Source organism: Rutilus rutilus (assembly GCF_951802725.1).
Source record: "Rutilus rutilus genome assembly, chromosome: 3".
Classification (NCBI taxonomy): domain Eukaryota; kingdom Metazoa; phylum Chordata; class Actinopteri; order Cypriniformes; family Leuciscidae; genus Rutilus; species Rutilus rutilus.
The window spans coordinates 10,340,939-10,360,019 of record NC_140211.1 but is presented as its reverse complement, the minus strand read 5'-3'; the positions used below and the strand labels follow the sequence as shown (position 1 = coordinate 10,360,019).

General features: G+C 39.0%; 2 protein-coding genes across 5 annotated transcripts; one reads left to right on the top strand and one right to left on the bottom strand.

Annotated features, from left to right (window-relative positions):
- Window positions 1–413: 413 nt before the first annotated feature.
- On the top strand, window positions 414–1,689 carry sst5 (somatostatin 5; the record flags this gene model as incomplete). The annotated part of the gene is made up of 2 exons (XM_084404311.1): window positions 414–545; window positions 1,495–1,689. The coding sequence occupies 2 exons, from the start codon at window positions 414–416 to the stop codon at window positions 1,687–1,689; spliced, it is 327 nt and encodes a 108-aa protein (XP_084260437.1).
- A 2,773-nt stretch (window positions 1,690–4,462) lies between these two features.
- Window positions 4,463–18,840, bottom strand: trip6 (thyroid hormone receptor interactor 6). Of its 4 annotated transcripts, none has more exons than XM_084405962.1 (11): window positions 18,783–18,840; window positions 18,280–18,342; window positions 15,094–15,307; window positions 12,418–12,575; window positions 11,372–11,476; window positions 9,308–9,871; window positions 7,681–7,774; window positions 7,432–7,601; window positions 6,572–6,750; window positions 6,240–6,360; window positions 4,463–4,752 (listed from the first exon to the last, which is right to left on the bottom strand). In XM_084405962.1, the coding sequence occupies exons 3-11, from the start codon at window positions 15,296–15,298 to the stop codon at window positions 4,621–4,623; spliced, it is 1,728 nt and encodes a 575-aa protein (XP_084262088.1). In that variant the 5' UTR covers window positions 15,299–15,307; window positions 18,280–18,342; window positions 18,783–18,840; the 3' UTR covers window positions 4,463–4,620. The 4 variants fall into 4 exon arrangements, with proteins under 4 accessions (XP_084262088.1, XP_084262090.1, XP_084262089.1 ...); XM_084405964.1 differs by having other exon boundaries at window positions 7,681–7,771; XM_084405963.1 differs by having other exon boundaries at window positions 18,482–18,822.
- Window positions 18,841–19,081: the final 241 nt, after the last annotated feature.

Here is a 19,081-nt window from a genome sequence, read left to right as displayed (position 1 = left end):
CTATAATTAAGACCTTACTAGTTCATTAGTGCCTTGCTACTGAAGTTATTAACACTTTCCCCTGTCAAACATGAGGATATTTATGTTATAGATGATCAATTTTTACGTTATATTATTGCAAATAACATAGAATTGATACGGCTTCTGATGCACAGGTAACACCTTGGTGTGACCTTATCAAACATCTTTCCTACTGGGTCTGGAAGAGTCCCTTCCCTCGCACACATGTCTCTTCACCCTTTACCCTTTACCCCTTCTCCTGTACACCCACACGACCACCTTCATCATCCTTCGTGTGTTATGTTTCGACCAATAAGTTCTCTTTAATAAACCCCAGGTTGCCACCTTTGGTGCCTATATAAGCTTGTCATCCTTAAAGGCATCTAAAGGCAGTGTTTTTACAGCGCTGTAAGATGTTTTCCCCGTTACAGATGGTCGTGGCGACTCTATCGCTCTCTTTGCTGCTGTGCAGCGTCAGTTCGGCACCTGGAGGAGACATGCTGATCCAGCTGTTACGGTCTGAAGTGGAACCCAAGGAGAATGAGGTAGAACGCAAGCTTTTCTACAGTTTGTTTTGATGGTGATGTCTGTGTGGATATAGAGAAAATAATGGTAAAACTTTACAGTAAGGTCCCAATAGGCAATGAATTGCCTAACAAAAAATAACAATCAGCAATACATTTGTTATCAATCAATCAATCAATCAATATATATATATATAGCCTATGTTTATTTATAAAATTGTATTACTTTTTTATTAATAAAAATATAACTGTTTATTTTTCATTAATCATTCATTTGTTTTGCAAATATTTAATCTATGAAAAGTATTAAAAAGAGCTTTTGACTAAACCTCGTTACTCAATCGGCAGTAAAACCTCAATTTACGTCTTTGCTTGTTTGCAATGCAACAGTAAATAAAGAACTGGGTCTTTGAATAAGTACAGCTGGATTTTCTTTACTCAAGAAGGCGAATGTTTTAATTGTCGTCGAGGCATAGCCAATATTAAATAGACTGTGCGAAGCACTTCGACTTTAATAACATGAGATTTTGGACAAATGAAAAAGAAACAAAAACTGAGTGGCCATAGTTACAGCAAACTTTATGATATAATTTGATGAAAACATAATGCTGCCTCAGATGCGGATGTTCTAATGACGAACAAAAGTGTGTCCGGATAAAAACTTAGTAAGACAACTGAGCTTGGTTTTGGTAACATGTTAATATGATAACATACAAGTGTCTGACCATGTATGAAGCCACATTATCAACTTTAACAACGCGATATTTAATTGTTTAAAATATAGCCTACCGTGTTTTTTTTTTTTTTTTTTTCTGAAAGGTGGCGTTTTTTGGAGATAGGTTTCCGCCAGACAGCGACGCAATGAATTGTAAACTTACTTAGTGACATGCATAAGTACTAAAGCAAGTTCAAATTAGAATCTATTTTTCTTTTTGACCTTGAAAAGCTTGTGAATCTTCATTCTTTGCAGCTTCAGGACTTCTTTCGTTTGCTCCTTCTGAAGCAACTTTCTGAGTCGGCGGCACCTGAGGAGAAACAGGCTCGTGAAAGCATTGACGATGATCTCGACGTTCACAACGAAGTGGTTCGCCAGATTCCCCTCTCCCACCGAGAACGGAAAACAGGCTGTCGGAATTTCTACTGGAAGACCTTCACCTCCTGTTAAGTCAACTTGCTTGGTATCAAATCTCAACTCAAAACCCTTTCAACATTGACATAATTGTGTAGGCGTCAATATTACATGTTTTAGAGGATTTCTGGTCCTGTGCTTTATGCCCGTATCTTGGATTGTAATAACTAATCTATATTGTCTTCAGTTTCTCCTTTATGATACTATATACATTTACCAACAATGTTCTTACAATTCACCAGCACGCATATTGGTAAATAACAGCACCAGTAATACTATTCCAGTACAAATTGAGTGTAACTCTTTTTGTATAGTACTGATTTTTATGCACTGTATGGTATAACATATTTGTGTTATGGGTACTATGGAGATTGATAGCAAGTGATTGAATGATTAAAGTTCAAATTAAATTGAAAAAATCTTGATCTATAGGTTGTGTTGACCTTGCAACAGTGTCATTAGATTGTTAGTCCTCTGTAATAAACTGTGATCAGGGAAACGGTTTACGTGTGATTGGCTCTATATGTAATACAAAAAAGCAAACACACAACTTTTTTTTTTTGGTAATTTTTTTTTCTTTCACAGTTCATCAAATCATAAATGGGAAATAATGGTCAGTACGAAAACTAGAAATCAATAGACATTTGCTGTAAATACAAATGGATTTATAAAGCAGATTTTTTTGTCTCCCCATAATCAACATCAAGGAAAAAAAAAAAGCAAAGTCATCCAAACAAGCCCTGAAATAAACCGGCAGCTTAAAACATATCAGCCATTAAAACAAACCATGCAGAACCAGGGGCACTTTATCAATCAGTGATTAATGACAATGATGACAGGTTTAGAAAAAGGTTTATGGCAGCAAATTGATCAGATTTGAACCATCTTACAGAATATTCCAGACAAAGTCAATAAATAAAGCATGCAACCATCTGACCCACTTTATGCTTTTAGTTTCTAGATAAATGTAACTATTCATCGGAACAAACACTGGTACTTATTTTGCTTCAAGCAATCAACATCTTATTTGAAACCTTTTTGTAAAATCGCTTTAAGTAATGGATGCTTGCTGTTCCACATAACTCAAATAATAAAAAAATGCATTTTGACACAAAATACAGCAAAAAAAGAGATGTAAAAAAAAAAAAAATCCCATTCAGTAACAATCTCTTTGCACAAAAGTCGGACGCATGATCAAAATCTGAAGAAGTGAAAGTCTTAACCTTCTTGTAAACTTCATTCCACTTATCTTCTGTTAGTCACTAATCTGTATATTTAGTAACAAAATTGCGACTAACTTCCTCACTGTTACGAGAAACGTTCTAACACTAATAGGTCGTGTTCGTCGTTCTTCTAACATTGTAGATTCCTTTCCCTAATCGCTCACTATTCAAACTCGCTCCCGAAACCAAACCACAAACTCTGCATGCAGCTCAACACACACCTGTCCAAAGATGTCCTTCATTGAAGCGTTCATGGCTTAACACTGACTCTTTATTCCTATCTGATAATATGCGGTTCGTATAACAGCTTAAAGGGGATAGTTCACCCAAAAATGTAAATTCTGCCATTATTCACTCGCCATCATGTCGTTGCAAACCAGTAAGACTTTCGTTCATCTACATAACACAAATGAAGATCTTTTTAATAAAATCGGAGAGATTTCTGTCCCTCCTTTGACTGTCTACGCAACTCACACTGACACTTGAAGGTTCATAAAGAGATCGTAAAACTAATCCAAATGAATTGAGCGGTTTGTTCCAAAATTTTCTGAAGACTCGATCACTTTATACGATTAACAGATTTAATTTAGGCTTTTATTCACATGTAAACATTCATCAACACACACATCGGTTGTGGTAAACAGAAGCTCAAGCATGTTCACTTGACACGTGACTCGACAACCAATGAGGTTCATTCTCGTGTTACACATCACTTTGCTTCTGTTTATGTTCGCTGATCAGTGTTTGTGAATAAAAGCCTAAATTCAATCAGTTCATCATATAAAGCGATCGAGTCTCTTGAGAAATTTTGGACTAAATCGCTCAATTCATATGGATTAGTTTTACGATCTCTTTAAGCGTCAAATTGGTAGTTGCGTAGCTGTCAATGGAGGGACCGAAAACTCTCAGATTTCATTAATAAGATCTTCATTTGAGTTCTGAAGATGAACGAAAGTCTTGCCTGCTTGGAACGACATTAGGGTGAGTAATTAATGACAGAATTTTTATTTTTGGGTGAACTGTTCCTTTAAGAGTTCAGCATAAACCAAGAGGTTGTTTGGACTGACAAGAGCAGGAGGGGAAAAAAAGAACAAACAAAAAGCTGCCCATGTTAAACCTTTCCACCTTTTTACCAGAGAATCATTATTAGCATCATCAATACCAAGTCCGTAAATGAAATACAGTAATAATATCCTTCAACAATCATGATTTCAAGTATTAAAATAAGGAGCGCTTGATCTCCGCCGAGTGTAGCAGGAGAAAACATCATGTATTTGTTTTAGAGAGGATAAGAGAACAGAGACGATGTGAAAAAGCGCATCTGAACGGGGACAATATGACGCGACCCCGACTGCCAGCAGAATCGGGGCGTTATTTGAGGAAACCGAGACTTGTTTCAATATTTCCATGAAAGGTTGTTGTAAAGACTCTCAAGAGCAGTGACAGATTTTCCAAAGTCAGAAATGCACCCTGTTCACAAGACTCACATTTTGTATAAACACGCATAACATTTCGCACCACCTGTTTTTCTCTGTTATTAAAGATTCATCTTTCCAGTCAATCTCCTCCTAGCGCAAGAGCTACTGTTTTGTTTTGTCCACAGCTCTATGCTACCATGAGATTGTGCGATTGACGTGTGGATATTTAGTGTGGAGGATGGAAGAAATACCAGGTGGTGGATGTTTAGATAGTTGCACGGTCTGAGGAGTAACCGTGAAGGGCACAGCGAGTCAGGACGGGGGCGTTAGCAGTCAGTGGAGATTTTGGCAGAAAGGTCTTGGATGCGACGAGCGCTGCAGCTCTTGCACAGAATGTGTCCGTCCAGGGGATAGCAGCCTCTTCCCTCGGCCTCTGAAGAGAGGAGAAGACCACACTCCTACAACACAAACACAGCTCGGCTTTAGCACGCACTTGCTCGACTTCACTTCTCATTCATTCATTTCAATAGTCAAAATTTTATTTTTAATGCATTCATTTCAAAGTATTATGTATGCATTTATAATTGCAGTGTAAAAGCATTCATGCCACGCGTTTAACAATATTGCAACAGTGTCCTGGCACTTTTTCAGTCCCGATGGTTCCACAAATATCTCCCCCTATTCACTTCTCCCATAGGGATTGAAAAAAAAAAGAAACGTCTTCATTAAAACATTATAAGCCATGAACCAAACCAACAAGCTTAAAACATTACAAACTTTGGTTAGAAGCAAAAAAGCATTTAGCAAAAAAAAAAATGTAGGCAAAGAAGTGAGGTAAAGAACTACAATCCCATGAAGCACTGCAAATAAGCATAATCGAATAAAAAACAATGGAGAAATTTATTTCAGTATATTGAATTGATTATATGTGTATATATTAAATTTATTGCAATAAAATATGCATATATATATATATATAAAATATACACACAAAAATTGAGAGCATAGGGAGATCGACTCGATTATGTAATTTGAAGTGCTTCATGGGAGTGGGCGGAGCTAAAGATGTTATTTGGCACATTTTGCTTGTCTTCTCTCTGATTGGTGGAATTTTCTGTACAGCATCATGGGTAATTAGTTTTCCACCAGGAATTCCGCTGTTAAACGATTATTTTAAAACAAAGTTGAAATAATGTGCGCTGACGGCTTCAGCAAAAGCAAATACCACCAATTAATAACCTCGTTGCTCAGAGTAAGGCTTATATTTAAAGGTTTAAAAGTTGTAGCTAAAAATCTATTTCCCTGTGGAGAAAATTGAGTTTTTATTTCCGACTGCTGCACTCTGTAGTGCCAGATTAAGACGAGACACTACACTTTTTCAGGCATTTTTAGGCTTCCATAAATTGACTGAGACTAGTGGAAAGAAGTCAAGAAAAAGCTAAATAGCCTAAAATCTCAAAATTGACCATTGCCTGAAAAACAATGGTTTTGCCTGTAGTGTCTTGCTGTTACCAATCAAATTAAGTCTTGCAAAAAAGCAAAGATGGCTTTTGTTGGTGGTGCTGATTTCAATATATCATTACATATAACTTTATTTCTATTGTATGGTTAAAGTGAATGTTCTGACAAGCATGGTAAACTAAAGTATACTTGTATGTCATGTATTTAAACATTTGTAATTACATAATTTATACCAAATTGCTATGTCACATTGATTGCTATGAAATCAAAATGGACAATTCTTATTTAATCAGATAACTACAAATAAAAAAAAAAAAATTTAGTGTGACTTTCATAATTAACAAAATCTCCTTAAATACTGAGATATGTCTTGTCAATATCATACATCACTAAATGCATCCCCTTATTTTTTTACTCTCAAATATCTGAGTTGGTGCATTACATAAATAATTCAACAGTAAACATGCAAAATGATGGTTCTTACCTCACATACGTAGCAGTTAACATGAAAACTGCGATCCAGTGCAACGATCCTCACGGTCTCCTCCTGCCCGGGCTCTGGCATTATGGGCTGACAACATACTGAGCAGCGGGGGGCAAACTTCCTGTTCAAACAGGAAGCAAACAAGGTTTTAGAGATAAAAATCAATCAATTTAGTAACTGGTCGGACATTTGAAAGAGGCTCATATTAATAAAAATAATGGCAAAGATTTAGTAAAAGAAACCCAAACACATGCCACTCCACCATCTGCATTCGACTGTTTGTTTATCAACAGAAACAGAGGCTTGAAGTGAAGTGAGAGTGAAGTGAGTACCTGTGGAAGTCCTCAATACAGTGGATCTGAGATGTGGCGTCCACAGTAAACGGCACTCCATCCAGACAACAGCCGCAAACCACACAGGTGAAACAGCGAGGATGGTAAGCCTTTCCCATCGCCCTCAGGATGCGGTCTAGGATGGGCTCAGAGCATTTTGAACAGCGCTCAAGTGTGCTCTGAACAGAGAGGAAGAAAAAAATGATCAAAGTTTTGATGTAAAATGTGCTACAGAAAGGAAAAAACATACTACCCTGGAAATCCAGAGTTCTCACGAGAGCACAATTTGAATTTGCTCAGCGAGTCACTGTGGCGTTGAGTAATGATGCTCATTAACTATGCCCTTGTATCCGAGCTGCACCAATCCCATCGGGTTATCTGATGTAGGCGGGCCAGAGGCTAAACAGATGACGACAGCGTTGCGACGTCAAAGTCATTAGTAAACATTGCAAGATGGCTATGGATGAACACCATCTGTTTGAAACGGCTTTGGCTGCTACAATGAACGAGTTAGACTTGGCTTTTTATCTAAAAGAGGAACAGAAGACGGCGCTCGAATCGTTCCTTTGCAAGAAGTGTGTTTTTGCTGTTTTGCCGACCGGATACGGCAAGAGTCTAATCTACCAGTTATCTCCACTGGTAGCTAAGCGTATGGGGCTTGTTGTGATTGGTCGTAGTGTTATCCAATTGTGTGCAGTGAGATTTTCAAATGCATGCTTGGTGCCGCCCCTCGAGCTGGCCGATTTTCATTAGTCGACGCCAGACCATTAATCTTTTAGATTTGGGTCTGGATTTCCAGGCTAAAAACATACAATAAAAAGGCAGAAACCAAGAGAAGACGACAGAAAAAGAGAACTCACTATGTAGCAGCTCTCGCAGTAGCTCTTCCTGTCTAATGCGTAGAAGGGCTGACCTCTCAGTCTGGCATGACAGGTGATGCAGGTGAAACACTCCACGTGAAACACCTGCTCCATGGCAATACAGCCACTGCCGTCTCCCAGAACATTATCCCCACACCGAGCACATCGACCTGAGAGAGAGACAGAGAGATCCATGACCCTCACTGTACACATAAAATAAGCAAAAATGCATTAAATATTGGAGCGTACCAAAATATTCCTCAGTTGGGGGATGATTCATGTCATACACCAACTTCTTGGTGAGTCGATCCAACTCTTCCTCTGGACGCGGTGCTGACCCCTGCTGGCAGAACACGGAAGAACATTGAAACCGTGTACATATTTTACCATTCTTGTACAAATGTAAACTTTATACATTCTCAGACTTTCTGTAGAGTAAAAACACACAAATCATGTTCACTACCGTTTTGAAAAGCAGTGCACTTCATTGTATTGCAGGTGCACTTGTAGAGTAAGTCAAATCATAGATGTATTTAAAAACTGTACTTGCAGATAATCAGTATTAATGTAAAAGGCCACTTAAGTCTAACATAAAGGTGCAGTAAGCGATTTCTGAGAAACACTCAATCAACTCAAACACACCCCTCCCTTCATTGCTTCGCCCCCAAAATGCACGAACACTCAATGCAAGAGTGGATGTCTCTTTATCATAGCTGAAGCGAAGCCAATAATGCTTCGCAAAAAATGAAGTGAAGCTGAATGAACTACATGGAAGAACAAAAAAGGAACATACAGTACACAAGAGTAAATGCAAGCAAGGGTTGGTTGTGAGTCGCCATCAGCTCCAGACAAACAATGACACTCAAAACTGTCCTGTTACTAGAGCTCACATTACATCTACAGCATATCTTGATTCTGTGAAACAGAGCAAAACCAATGTTACTCACGTATGAAGCAAAAACAACGAAACCTAGCATCTGTTTTCAGGTCTCTCTAATATTAACGTGGGTCATAAAGCTCTTGCCTGATCATAACCCTTTTTCCTCCTTTTTCTCTTTTGTAATGTCTCTCAGCCATCTCTCTTTCTACAGTCTTTCTTCAAATCTCCCTCTTGCTCACTCTCTCTCTCCTCCCCCCATCATGAGTGGACACGCCCCCTACTGCTGATTGGCTCACTCTCTCTCCTCCCCCATCATGAGTGGACACCCCCCCTACTGCTGATTGGCTCTCTCTCTCTCCTCCCCCATCATGAGTGGACACCCCCCCTACTGCTGATTGGCTCTCTCTCTCTCCCCTCCCCCATCATGAGTGGACACGCCCCCTACTGCTGATTGGCTACAAGTGTGTTGTACTGTTCGGTCTGATTCTTTTTCAACAGCGCTTCTCAGAAAACTTTTAAAGTGCACTTTGTAATAACATCAAATTAAACATTATACTTTAAAATACACTTAAATTTAATAATCTTTTGTTGTGCTTTAAAAAAAGAAGGTGGTGGCTAACATACTAAAGCATAAAAACATACTTAACGTGTAAAGTACTTTTTAAAATTTTTAAATGTACCAAATTGCAACATTACTGCTGCTGAATGTATTGACAAGCATTCGTTGTAAATCAAATTATACTTTTAAAGACACAATAACAATGAAATTAAGATGTACTAAAGATGTACACACACATACATATATATATATATATATATAAAAAAACATTTCCTTTTATCTTCGAAAAAAAAAAAGTACTACTTTAATGCAAGTTTTTTCTTTTTTTGTACAAGCCACTCAACAGGAAGTCTGCCTTTGGTCTCATGCCAGAGAGTTTCCATTTGTGCTACAACTTGACTAACCAACATCGACCTCTCCCAATAAACCGGTCTTACCTTGTTAGACTGATATGCTGACACTTGGTCTTGACTCATCTTCACCGGCACTCCCTGGCCGGCTCTCCCTCCTGGCATGTTTCCTGCTCCTCCCTTATAGGCAGCGGGATCTCCATGAGGTTCTTGTGCAGGAGGAGGTGGCGGTGGGTACCAGCCCTGTCCCTGCGCTTCATAATGTGGCCGATCTTGCTGAGGGGGGCGAGAGGCATGCTGACGGGGCGGTGGCGGGGTGTACGCTTGCTCTGCCTGTCGCCCGCTCTGAGAATAGGTGACGGGCTGAGCCGTTTTCACCTGTACAGTAAAGCGTGGACCGGTTGGGGTGGAGGCAGTGGTGTAGGAGGCAGGCACTGGTTGTGGGTAAGGTTTGTGGACTGAAGAGGCGACGGAGGGGTAAATATAGTCCGGCTGAGGTGTAGAGGTGTACGGTGGGGCGGGGTGGTACTGGTTTTGGAGTGGAGCGGGGTAGCCCATTGAGGGCCTGCTTGTTGGTGGAGCCCCCATCTGGTTGGGAGAGTTATAGCGATCAATAGGGCCGTGCTTGCTGTAAGGCACATTGTCATACAACTGTTGAAAAAAAAAAAAGACAAAAACAATCAGAATCAAGTATTTCAGAGACTGTGCGACAACACCCCAATACTAAACATTACCCAAAAGGCTGGGATACACTATCCAATTTTTGCCGACGCTATAGTTGCAAAACGTTATTTGCATGCGTCTTCTAACAACGAGGCGCCATGTTTGTTGTGTTTGGATGTCTGGTAGTGTGTGATCCTCAGTCATTAGTGTATGACGCCCAGTTTTTCTCTAACTATTTACAAAATTAGCAAGTGTATGATGCCTAGTGTTTTAAAATCTGTTCAGATTTGTAAAAAAACTAAACAAAACGTCATTCTAAATGTTTTACTGATACAAGACTTTTATTTTGAAAGACATGAGTGAAAGATTTTTCTAGAATGATCATTTTGATCAAGCTCGTATATTTAAGTTCAGTAATTTCACTTAAATGGCAATGAAGATGACCTATGAATTGTCATTTAAGTGAAATTACTGAACTTAAAAATACGAGCTTGATAAAAATGATCATTCTAGGAGAAAATTTCAGATGGCACTTAGAGGCTTTTGCATCTGAACTCTTCATTTTCATAATTTCTAATGAAATAAAAAGTCTCTCACCTCAGAAAACTTTCCTTTCCTGTCCTGTCAGATAAACTGTGCACACGGCACACACTCTTCAATTGCGCGCACAATTTACATTGTCAATTAGTAAGTCATGAAATGAATAATAGTAATACCAAAATTACGTTACTGGTACGTCGTGTGCTAGCTGGGAAGGATTTGCATGCAGGTATGATGTTCATTCTATTCTTCAGGATCAGCGTCCATGTTTTATTAACAGTTCATATTAGTATTGTGTATTTGCCTTAACCCAAAATTCCATTTTACTTTCACTTTGTGTTATTTTCTATATTTTTGATGACTGTTGGTGGCTCATAGTAACTTACTAACTTTACTCTATGAACAAAAAATAGTTTGGGACTGCCATTTCATAGCCTTACCTTTTACTGTTTATTCACCAGTGTTAGTGATATTGTTACAATTTATGTGTATGTTAAGCAAAGTGGGATGGTACTTGTGTGCAGGGTCGTCGCTAGAGGTGAAAAAGGCCCCAGGCTTTCAACTTCAACCGAGGCAGGACAAGGAATGTGATGTCAACCGATGGCGGGACCACAGCAACAACCTGCACCAGGGCCCCGGATACCCCAGCAACAGCCCTGCTTGTGTGTGTGTGTGTGTGTGTGTCTCAACCATTTTTGAGAAATAAATACTTGGATCAAATTCCTAAAAATTTACAATTTTAAATCACAGCTCAATGACAATGGGAAAATGTGGGTCCCATGGCCAAACCAGTTTAGCACTAGTGATGTAGTGTATTCCAGCCTTAAGAAACACATTTACTTTCTAATATGTCTGACAGCATTCTTTAAACTATGGTTCAACGTTCTTTCCCCCTTGCACTTGGTTTAAAGCATTATTTTGAAGAGTTGCTGCTTTTAAAGTGTTTACCGGTGCGCTTGAGCTCTGAGGGTGATTGTCCAGGTCAGCCAACATGCATGTGAGAGAGTCTATCTCTGCGTCAATATTGGAGATGTGCTTCTCTGATCCCCGACTCTGAACAAATAACAGCCACAAACAAAACTCACATTATTATACTTTCATGAAACACAATAATGCCGAAATGTGTGGGGAATGTTTCAAAGTGCCTCTATTATGCTTTTTATTTATTTATTTATGCAGTGTGTAATATCGCTATTTGTGTATATAACAGTTCTGCAAGTTTTAAAGATCAAAGTGCACGACAAATAAAGTTATTGTCTCCTAAAAGAAAAAAAAACTGTGTCAGTAACTCCAGTCTCACTTGCTGTTAAAACCATGAGATGAAACAAATTTACATAATGCCAGTGTATGGTCTTCATCAATCTCTTCTTTGACTCTCAAACACTGTAGTTGTAGCTAATAAAGCCTGGAAGAGTTTGGTTTGTGATATCGTCACGTTGAGAAGATGATATTTTTAGCACTGAAAATCCACTTCACGTGCACTTCCATAGGATGAGGACTTGATACAGAAAAACGAAGCCATAGTTACTGTTCATATCACTGTGTATCAAGCACAAGTGAGCTGAAATTCAGATATGGTAATAGGCTTTTCGTTTCCGACACACGCTATAAGCGGTTGACCACAACAAGATCACAACAGTCTGGGCCGTCTGACCAATCAGAGCAGAGTACGCTCTTGGAAAGGAGGGGTTTAGAGAGACTGAATCTTCAAACAAACCGTTTTTAGACTGATGAGGTGATATGCAATGTATGTTATGAGAAAAGTAAAGTGTTTTTTTACCTTGGATGCATGTAATCCTATTGTAGGAGACATTTAAAACTAAATTAGGAACCTTTAAATTAGCATAATAGGGGGACTTTAAAAACATTTGATGAGAAGGATATTTTTCCAGTATTTTTGAGGAAATTTAAGGAATGATCGACAAGTTCAAATTGGATCAAATCACATTCACAGAACACAAGTAATTATAAAAGAACATGTGGGTATCACTGACGTGAAGTTCATGGCTGGCCATGCGGGGGCTCCAGTTGTGGTGGTCTTCTTTGGGCCCCTGGCCTGGAGCATAGTATCGCTCTCCTATTTGGGGAGGCAATGGATGATAGGCAGTAGACCCTGAGCGATCATCTTGATGCTGGTGTTGCATGGATCCCCCTAAGCACACGAATAGTATTCAATCAATTATTTCTTTAAGAATAAATTCAAGTAAAGAGATGATGAGTTGCTTAATATCAAATAACCACTGTGCTTGTAAGGTTGACAATTATAAACAATTTTCAACAAGAACCACGTCACAAACTGGACCGCTTGGAAAAAACATGATGCATATGTTTGTTACTTTGTTTTTTAACACCATGTCGGCTTCTCTGGCTATTTTTATGGCAAAAACTATACTTGAGTTTTTAAAATGTAAACTAAATAAGACTTTAAAAAAAAAAAACATTTGGATTAACATGATTAAAAACCTTTTTAAAGGTCCCGTTCTTCGTGATCCCATGTTTCAAACTTTAGTTAGTGTGTAATGTTGTTGTTAGAGTATAAATAATATCTGTAAAATTATAAAGCTCAAAGTTCAATGCCAAGCGAGATATTTTATTTAACAGAAGTCCCCTACATCGAACGGCCGGTTTGGACTACATCCCTCTACTTCCTTCTTTAATGACGTCACTAGAACAGTTTTTTGACTAACCTCCGCCCACAGGAATACACAAAAAAGGGGGCGTGGTCTTGTTGCGCTCCCACTGGTTCGGCTCTGCTACCAAAACCGACCTCCGTAGACTACAGCGGATAGTTCGGACTGCTGAGCGAATCACTGGCACTACCCTTCCCACACTCAAAGTACTGCACTCATCCAGAGTGAGTAAAAGGGCTCGCAAAATCACTCTGGACCCGTCACACCCAGCACACTTTCTGTTTGAACTGTTACCGTCTGGTCGACGCTACAGAGCACCGAGCACAAAAACAACCAGACACAGGAAAAGTTTCTTTCCCCAGGCCATCTACCTCATGAACACTTAAATGTTCCGCTACTGTGGAACAAACATGTGCAATACTTCCCTCAGACATTTCATTATAGCACCTTATAACTTTATATATATTTATAATTTATAATCTTTTTATTTTTATTTTATTTTTATTTTTTCTATTTTTTATTTATACCTATGTTACTTGTCTTGTCACTTTATATTGTATGTGTACTGGAAGCTACTGTCACCAAGACAAATTCCTCGTATGCGCAAGCATACTTGGCAATAAAGCTCTTTCTGATTCTGATTCTGATTCTGAGAAGAGGAAGAGTTGCGTTTGTAGAGTGTGTTTGTCGCCATGTCGTCGAGACGCTGTTATTTTCATAAAGTCCGTCTACATTCTCTGACGTTATGGTAAGAGGCGTGACCTTTCAGAACTCGTTACGTATTTCTCAAGGAGGGACTTCATAGAACAAGGAAGTTATCAGCCCGTTTTTAGGACCGTGAAAACAGCGGTATACAGATAAGTAAATTGTGTGAAAAATACTGTGTTTTTTTTACACGCGAAACATGAACACATGTTATATTGCACACTGTAAACACAATCAAAGCTTTAAAAACACACGAAAAACGGGACCTTTAAGGGAATCAACAATATAAAACTTTTCTCACACACAATGAAGCAAAGGGCTGCACGATATTTCGTTTTAGCATCGAGATCATGATGTGCGCATCCGTGATAGTCGCGTCGCAGGACGTGCGATGTCAAGTACAGAGATCGTAGTTGATCCATGATCCGTATGGACCAGGTAGTGCGGCGTGCACTACGGTTCGAAACGCATGCGATTCACGGTTTAATTGCAAAATGTATAATTTGACCGTGTTTTAGGTCCTGTCAGTTTAAACATTCAAGAGATTTTAAACCATTTGAGCTCAAGAGGACGCAAAAGAGAAACTACTTGTGGTCAGTTTTCTGTGTACACAAAGAGCCGAATTATGTTCTCATTCTGTGTCTTGGCGTGTATCCTCATAAACACAGGCTTACGTGAAAGCAAACAATTGAGAAAGAAAACGGATGCGTTTCATTATATTGGATCAGTGCATTAGCTCTTAAAGTGACAGCAGCCTAATATTCCTGCTGCTGTCTGTGTCATTAATGGTTATCAAACAACAAAATACAAACAGAAAAACACTGTTGCAGCTTTAACAAAAAAAATGATTATATTTAATTTACACATTGAAGACAACGCAATCTTATTTTACATTTGATTATTCAATTTCTGCACATGAATACTGTTAGACTTCCCTGAAAAGCACAGTGTTTATTTCATTTGCATTTTTGCTCTATTGTATTTATCTATGCTTGTAATTTGTGTATTTTTTTCTATGCAGATTCCCTCCCCTAAAATCACCCCAATCATTCTAGAAAGATTAATTCATTTCAAATAGAGCCATTCTATTCATCTGGTGAAAATGTTTTCATATCGCAATATACAGTAGGCAACATTTGAAGTGGATCAAAAAAAGTTGTCCTAAGACAAGAACGGGTATTGTTCAAAATTCACGTATAACTTTGATGAAAGATTGACATCCACTTCAAAAGTTGACTGCTGTAAAAAAATAAAATAAAGTCCGTTTTTTACAATATTGAGCAGCCCTAATGAAGCGTGATGCATCAACCTGCTGGAAAGTTTAAGGGTTCTTACCTGAAGGTCCAGTTGCCATATATCTCACAGGCATCCCATTTCCTCCTGTTCCGCCATTCTGCTCATACATGTTATATTTGGGCCTCTGGTCGGGGAGACCTTTCTTAGGAGGTCTGTAGAGAGCGGGGCCAGAGTGTGACATTGGTGCTGTGGCTCGATCTGAACTACCCAGGGTTCTTGGAGGCAGCCAGTTGGGGCCAGACATACCAGGCTTCTACAAGGACAGAATAACAATTGTCAGTGTGTAACCTTTCTCCGTTTTAAGTGACTTGTTCGTGCATGAGCATGACTAAATATAACTAGATTTTCTACTACACACCTCAAACTGAAAGAGATCAGGCACTATAGCAGTGCTGTCCAAACTTGTAAAAAAAAAAAAAAATTGCATAACTGTAACTACACAAAACCGGTTGATACTTTATGCTGAGTTTCCAGTGGCAACGCATGGTTTCCACGATAACAATAGGCACCAAATTAAAAAGCAGGAAAAGGCAACCATTCTCAGCCGAAAGGGGAATTCCAGGGTTCCTTAGTCGAAATGCATTTCTCTTTCTCACACACACACACAAACATACATAAAATTCCCACAGGTGCACAGTACTTGCAATGTATTCGCTCCTCTCTCAAGTCTCCCATTGGTACAATGGCCATTGTCCACAACACTTAATCCACAATCCTTTATATACGGAGTCCGTCCATGAAAATAAGATAGGAAATGTTATGTAATGATCAACTTTTCATTTGAGCCATCTGGTGTCCGCTGGACAATGTCCTGTGTATCCAAGGGCTGAGGAGTGTTTGTTATTATAAGCTCACGAAAACAAAGCAAATAAACCTCACAACAATACAAGATGCTAACAAGTGTAAACACAGTCAGAACGGATATATGGGAAGTATTAAAATACAAACAGGGCCTTTGAAACGGCGCAGGAAAATTTTGCTTAAAGGCACAGTGTGCAAGTTTCGCCACTAGAGGTCGCTTATTCAAAACAATAAAGTCGCAGCTCGATAGCGCACCTCCACAACCAATGGAAAGCAAGCCGACAGGCAAAAATCGTGCTCATGGATGAGCTAATGTATTAAAGTTTTATTAACGTTACTGTGGTATGAAGCAGGGCGGGGCCGAGAGATTTTACGTTGCCGTTTTCATTATGCTGCCATTCCTTTCGTTTTATGCATATTTTACGATTAATGTTATGTTCAACGTTCGCCTCCTTCCTTGAACTTAGTTACAGTTACGTTTGATCATTGTGGGGTAATGCAACGCAGTTCTACTGTGTTATAGCCTGGGAAAACCCAGACAAACTTCCGGCAAATTTAGATTTGCTCTGCAAGTAGTCTGGCAAAGAGCTCATTCAAGCCCATTTCTAATCCGTCGAAATCGCAGCACCAATCAGAAACGTTGAGGCGGGCTTTACACGATGACGATCGCTCTGATTGGTTTTAGGTCTATCCAATTGCACCCAGAGGCATTTGAGCGACGTCCGTTGGTGAAGCGCACCAACTTTTAAATGCATTATTATATTCAAATTGCAAACACATGAGGACAGTCTCCATGAAAGACCCACTTCTCTCCGAAACGGTAGGAAATTAAATTCGATTTAATAGAGGATTTTAACTGTGACAAGATGATTGACAGGGCAGTTTACGTGACAGGATGCACGCGACAGATCCGTCCGATAAAGATGACGAAGTAGTATGTCCCAAAGCTTGCTACATATTCAAAAGTAAATACCTTTTCTTCACAAAAAGAGTACATACTTTTATGGCGTAGTGTAAATTGGGACGCAGCATACGGCTTTACACGATGACGATCGCTCTGGTTGGTTTTAGGTCCATCCAATTGCGCCCAGAGGCATTTGAGCGACGTCCGTTGGCGACGCCCCTTTGGAAATGAGTTATTAATGAAGCTTTGTCAGACCATAACTCAGTTACTACTGAGAATGGTCTGGTTTTAACCAGGCTAACTGTGTTACTGAGCGGTGATGAAAGTTATGTTAACGTTACTCTGTGCGTTCGCTCTGTGGCTGCTATGAGACACTTGTTGCACATTGATATTAGAATATCATATTAATAAAAGCTGAATGACTTGTGTTGCTAAACGGCATGCAATTCATTTTAAAACATATGGCGGAGAAAATGCTGTATTACTGTTACTACAAATAAAGCTCTACCTGATTATGCTATGTTAGCCACTTGACAAAATAATGTTGTCTGATCTACTTTTTGGGAACAAACTCACGGTAAAACCAAGAAAACAAGAGACTCAACCAATAAGACTAACAATCTATAACAATGATTACTTTTCTGTCGATAAAGGTATCCAAACAGCTGCTCACCGGTCTAAAAAAACATAATATATTAAAGCATCTTTGGTGTTTACAAGGTTTCTAAGGAAGTCAACCCAGAAATTGATGGTAACACAGATATGATGTAATTGACACATTGACATGGGCCGTTACACTGGTTAAAATAGCGGATTTCTCCGGATTTAAACATTGTTGGAAACATTTAAGATAATGTAAATACACAAAATCTTTGTTCTAGTGAAATTGGGCTATTTTAATCCAAGAATTGTGCCTTTAAGATAGCAGTTGGTTTCAAACTGGTCATTAGCTGGTTGACCAGTTATGAATGCCCCCCAAAATAGTTAAACCATCTTACTATATAAATAACTAGCTGCTAATGTGTTGTTGCTGGTCCAATGGTGTCAACCAGACCAGTTTGGACCAGATAATGACCACTGCGACCATGTAACAAAACAAATAGCACCTTTAAGATGTATTTTTCAGCTGTGACATCTAATCACTGCACTGATCTACACACTAATAAATGTCTATGTTTGTATCCAGAGAAATGTCCAGCCTGACTGACATTGGATTGCATCGCAATCCGTGAAAGCTCATACTCAAAGCCGGGGATTGTTAGGCCGATGAATCACCCGTATGACAATGTTTTTTTTTTTAATCTTTGAAAGCATATTAATCTACAATGTAACGCGTTACTGCTTCTCTCTCCTGCAGTGGACTGTGAACATTGCAAAGTTACATCGCAAGATAAAAGTGCGACACTGCCGCACACAAACATCATCGTGGATGTTTGCGATAACAACAACTCATTTATGGTAACTTGCGTCCTGTGTTTATTGGGTTATTTAAACAATAGGACATTAACGATTTCCCGTACCTCTTGAAAACGCTGCAGACTCCCAGTCTACCGAGCATCTGCCTCGTCTTGCTTCGTTTTCATCTGCAAAATGAAATCAGCACATGAAATGAACCGGCGAGCTTCGTCCGTGTGTGTGTGTGTGTGTGTGTGTGTCTGGTTTGCCTGTGTTTCAATTAAAAAGTTCAGTTCATAGATTCCCAGCCCTTGTGCACTTACTTACCACCAAGTATATCAATGCAATTGTTAAACATTAAAAACTATCCCCTAAACATTAAAACGACAAACGAGCCCTCGAGATCGTCCAGTTTGTCGACGAGTAGCATCCAGTTTAAACTGTTTATTTGTGTGTTAAATAAAGCGAAGGCTGATTTATACGAGATTTTTTTTTTTTTTTTTGCTTCTAAAATAAATACATCCTCACAAGATGAGAGTAAACACTATCAATAAGCTGTGCTCGCTTTAGGTTAGTACCTAAACCAATACACTTTTAGTTCCCTGTCGGTTTCATTTTAGTAACCTACTTTTCCTGGAGGATCAGCGGCGGCTGACAGGCCTGAGTGCGGCGGGCACACGCATGACGTCACGTGGCAAGCTCTTTCGACATTTAAAGGTAGAGTGACAAAAATATATAAACATAAATGTACATTTTCAGGTCAGAAAACACTTTTTTATGTTTTGCTTACTGAAGTACAACATTACTTTGGGACTATCTCTAACTCGTGTAAGAAGAAGGCTTTAAAAACAATTGGAATATGTAAATGTTTTAATCTTTTCCTTTGATATGTATTTTTTTTTAAATAGTTATATACCCCAGTCTTGT

What these genes read in the sequence shown, in the direction of transcription:
- trip6 (XM_084405962.1), bottom strand. Translation starts at nt 15,298, where the DNA reads ATGTCTGGCCCCAACTGGCTGCCTCCAAGAACCCTGGGTAGTTCAGAT. An exon ending in CTCAGAGCTCAAGCGCACCG is followed by an intron (nt 9,872 to 11,371) that starts GTAAACACTTTA and finishes TTTTTTCAACAG; the next exon opens with TTGTATGACAATGTGCCTTA. An exon ending in TGTATTGAGGACTTCCACAG is followed by an intron (nt 6,361 to 6,571) that starts GTACTCACTTCA and finishes CTGTTTGAACAG; the next exon opens with GAAGTTTGCCCCCCGCTGCT.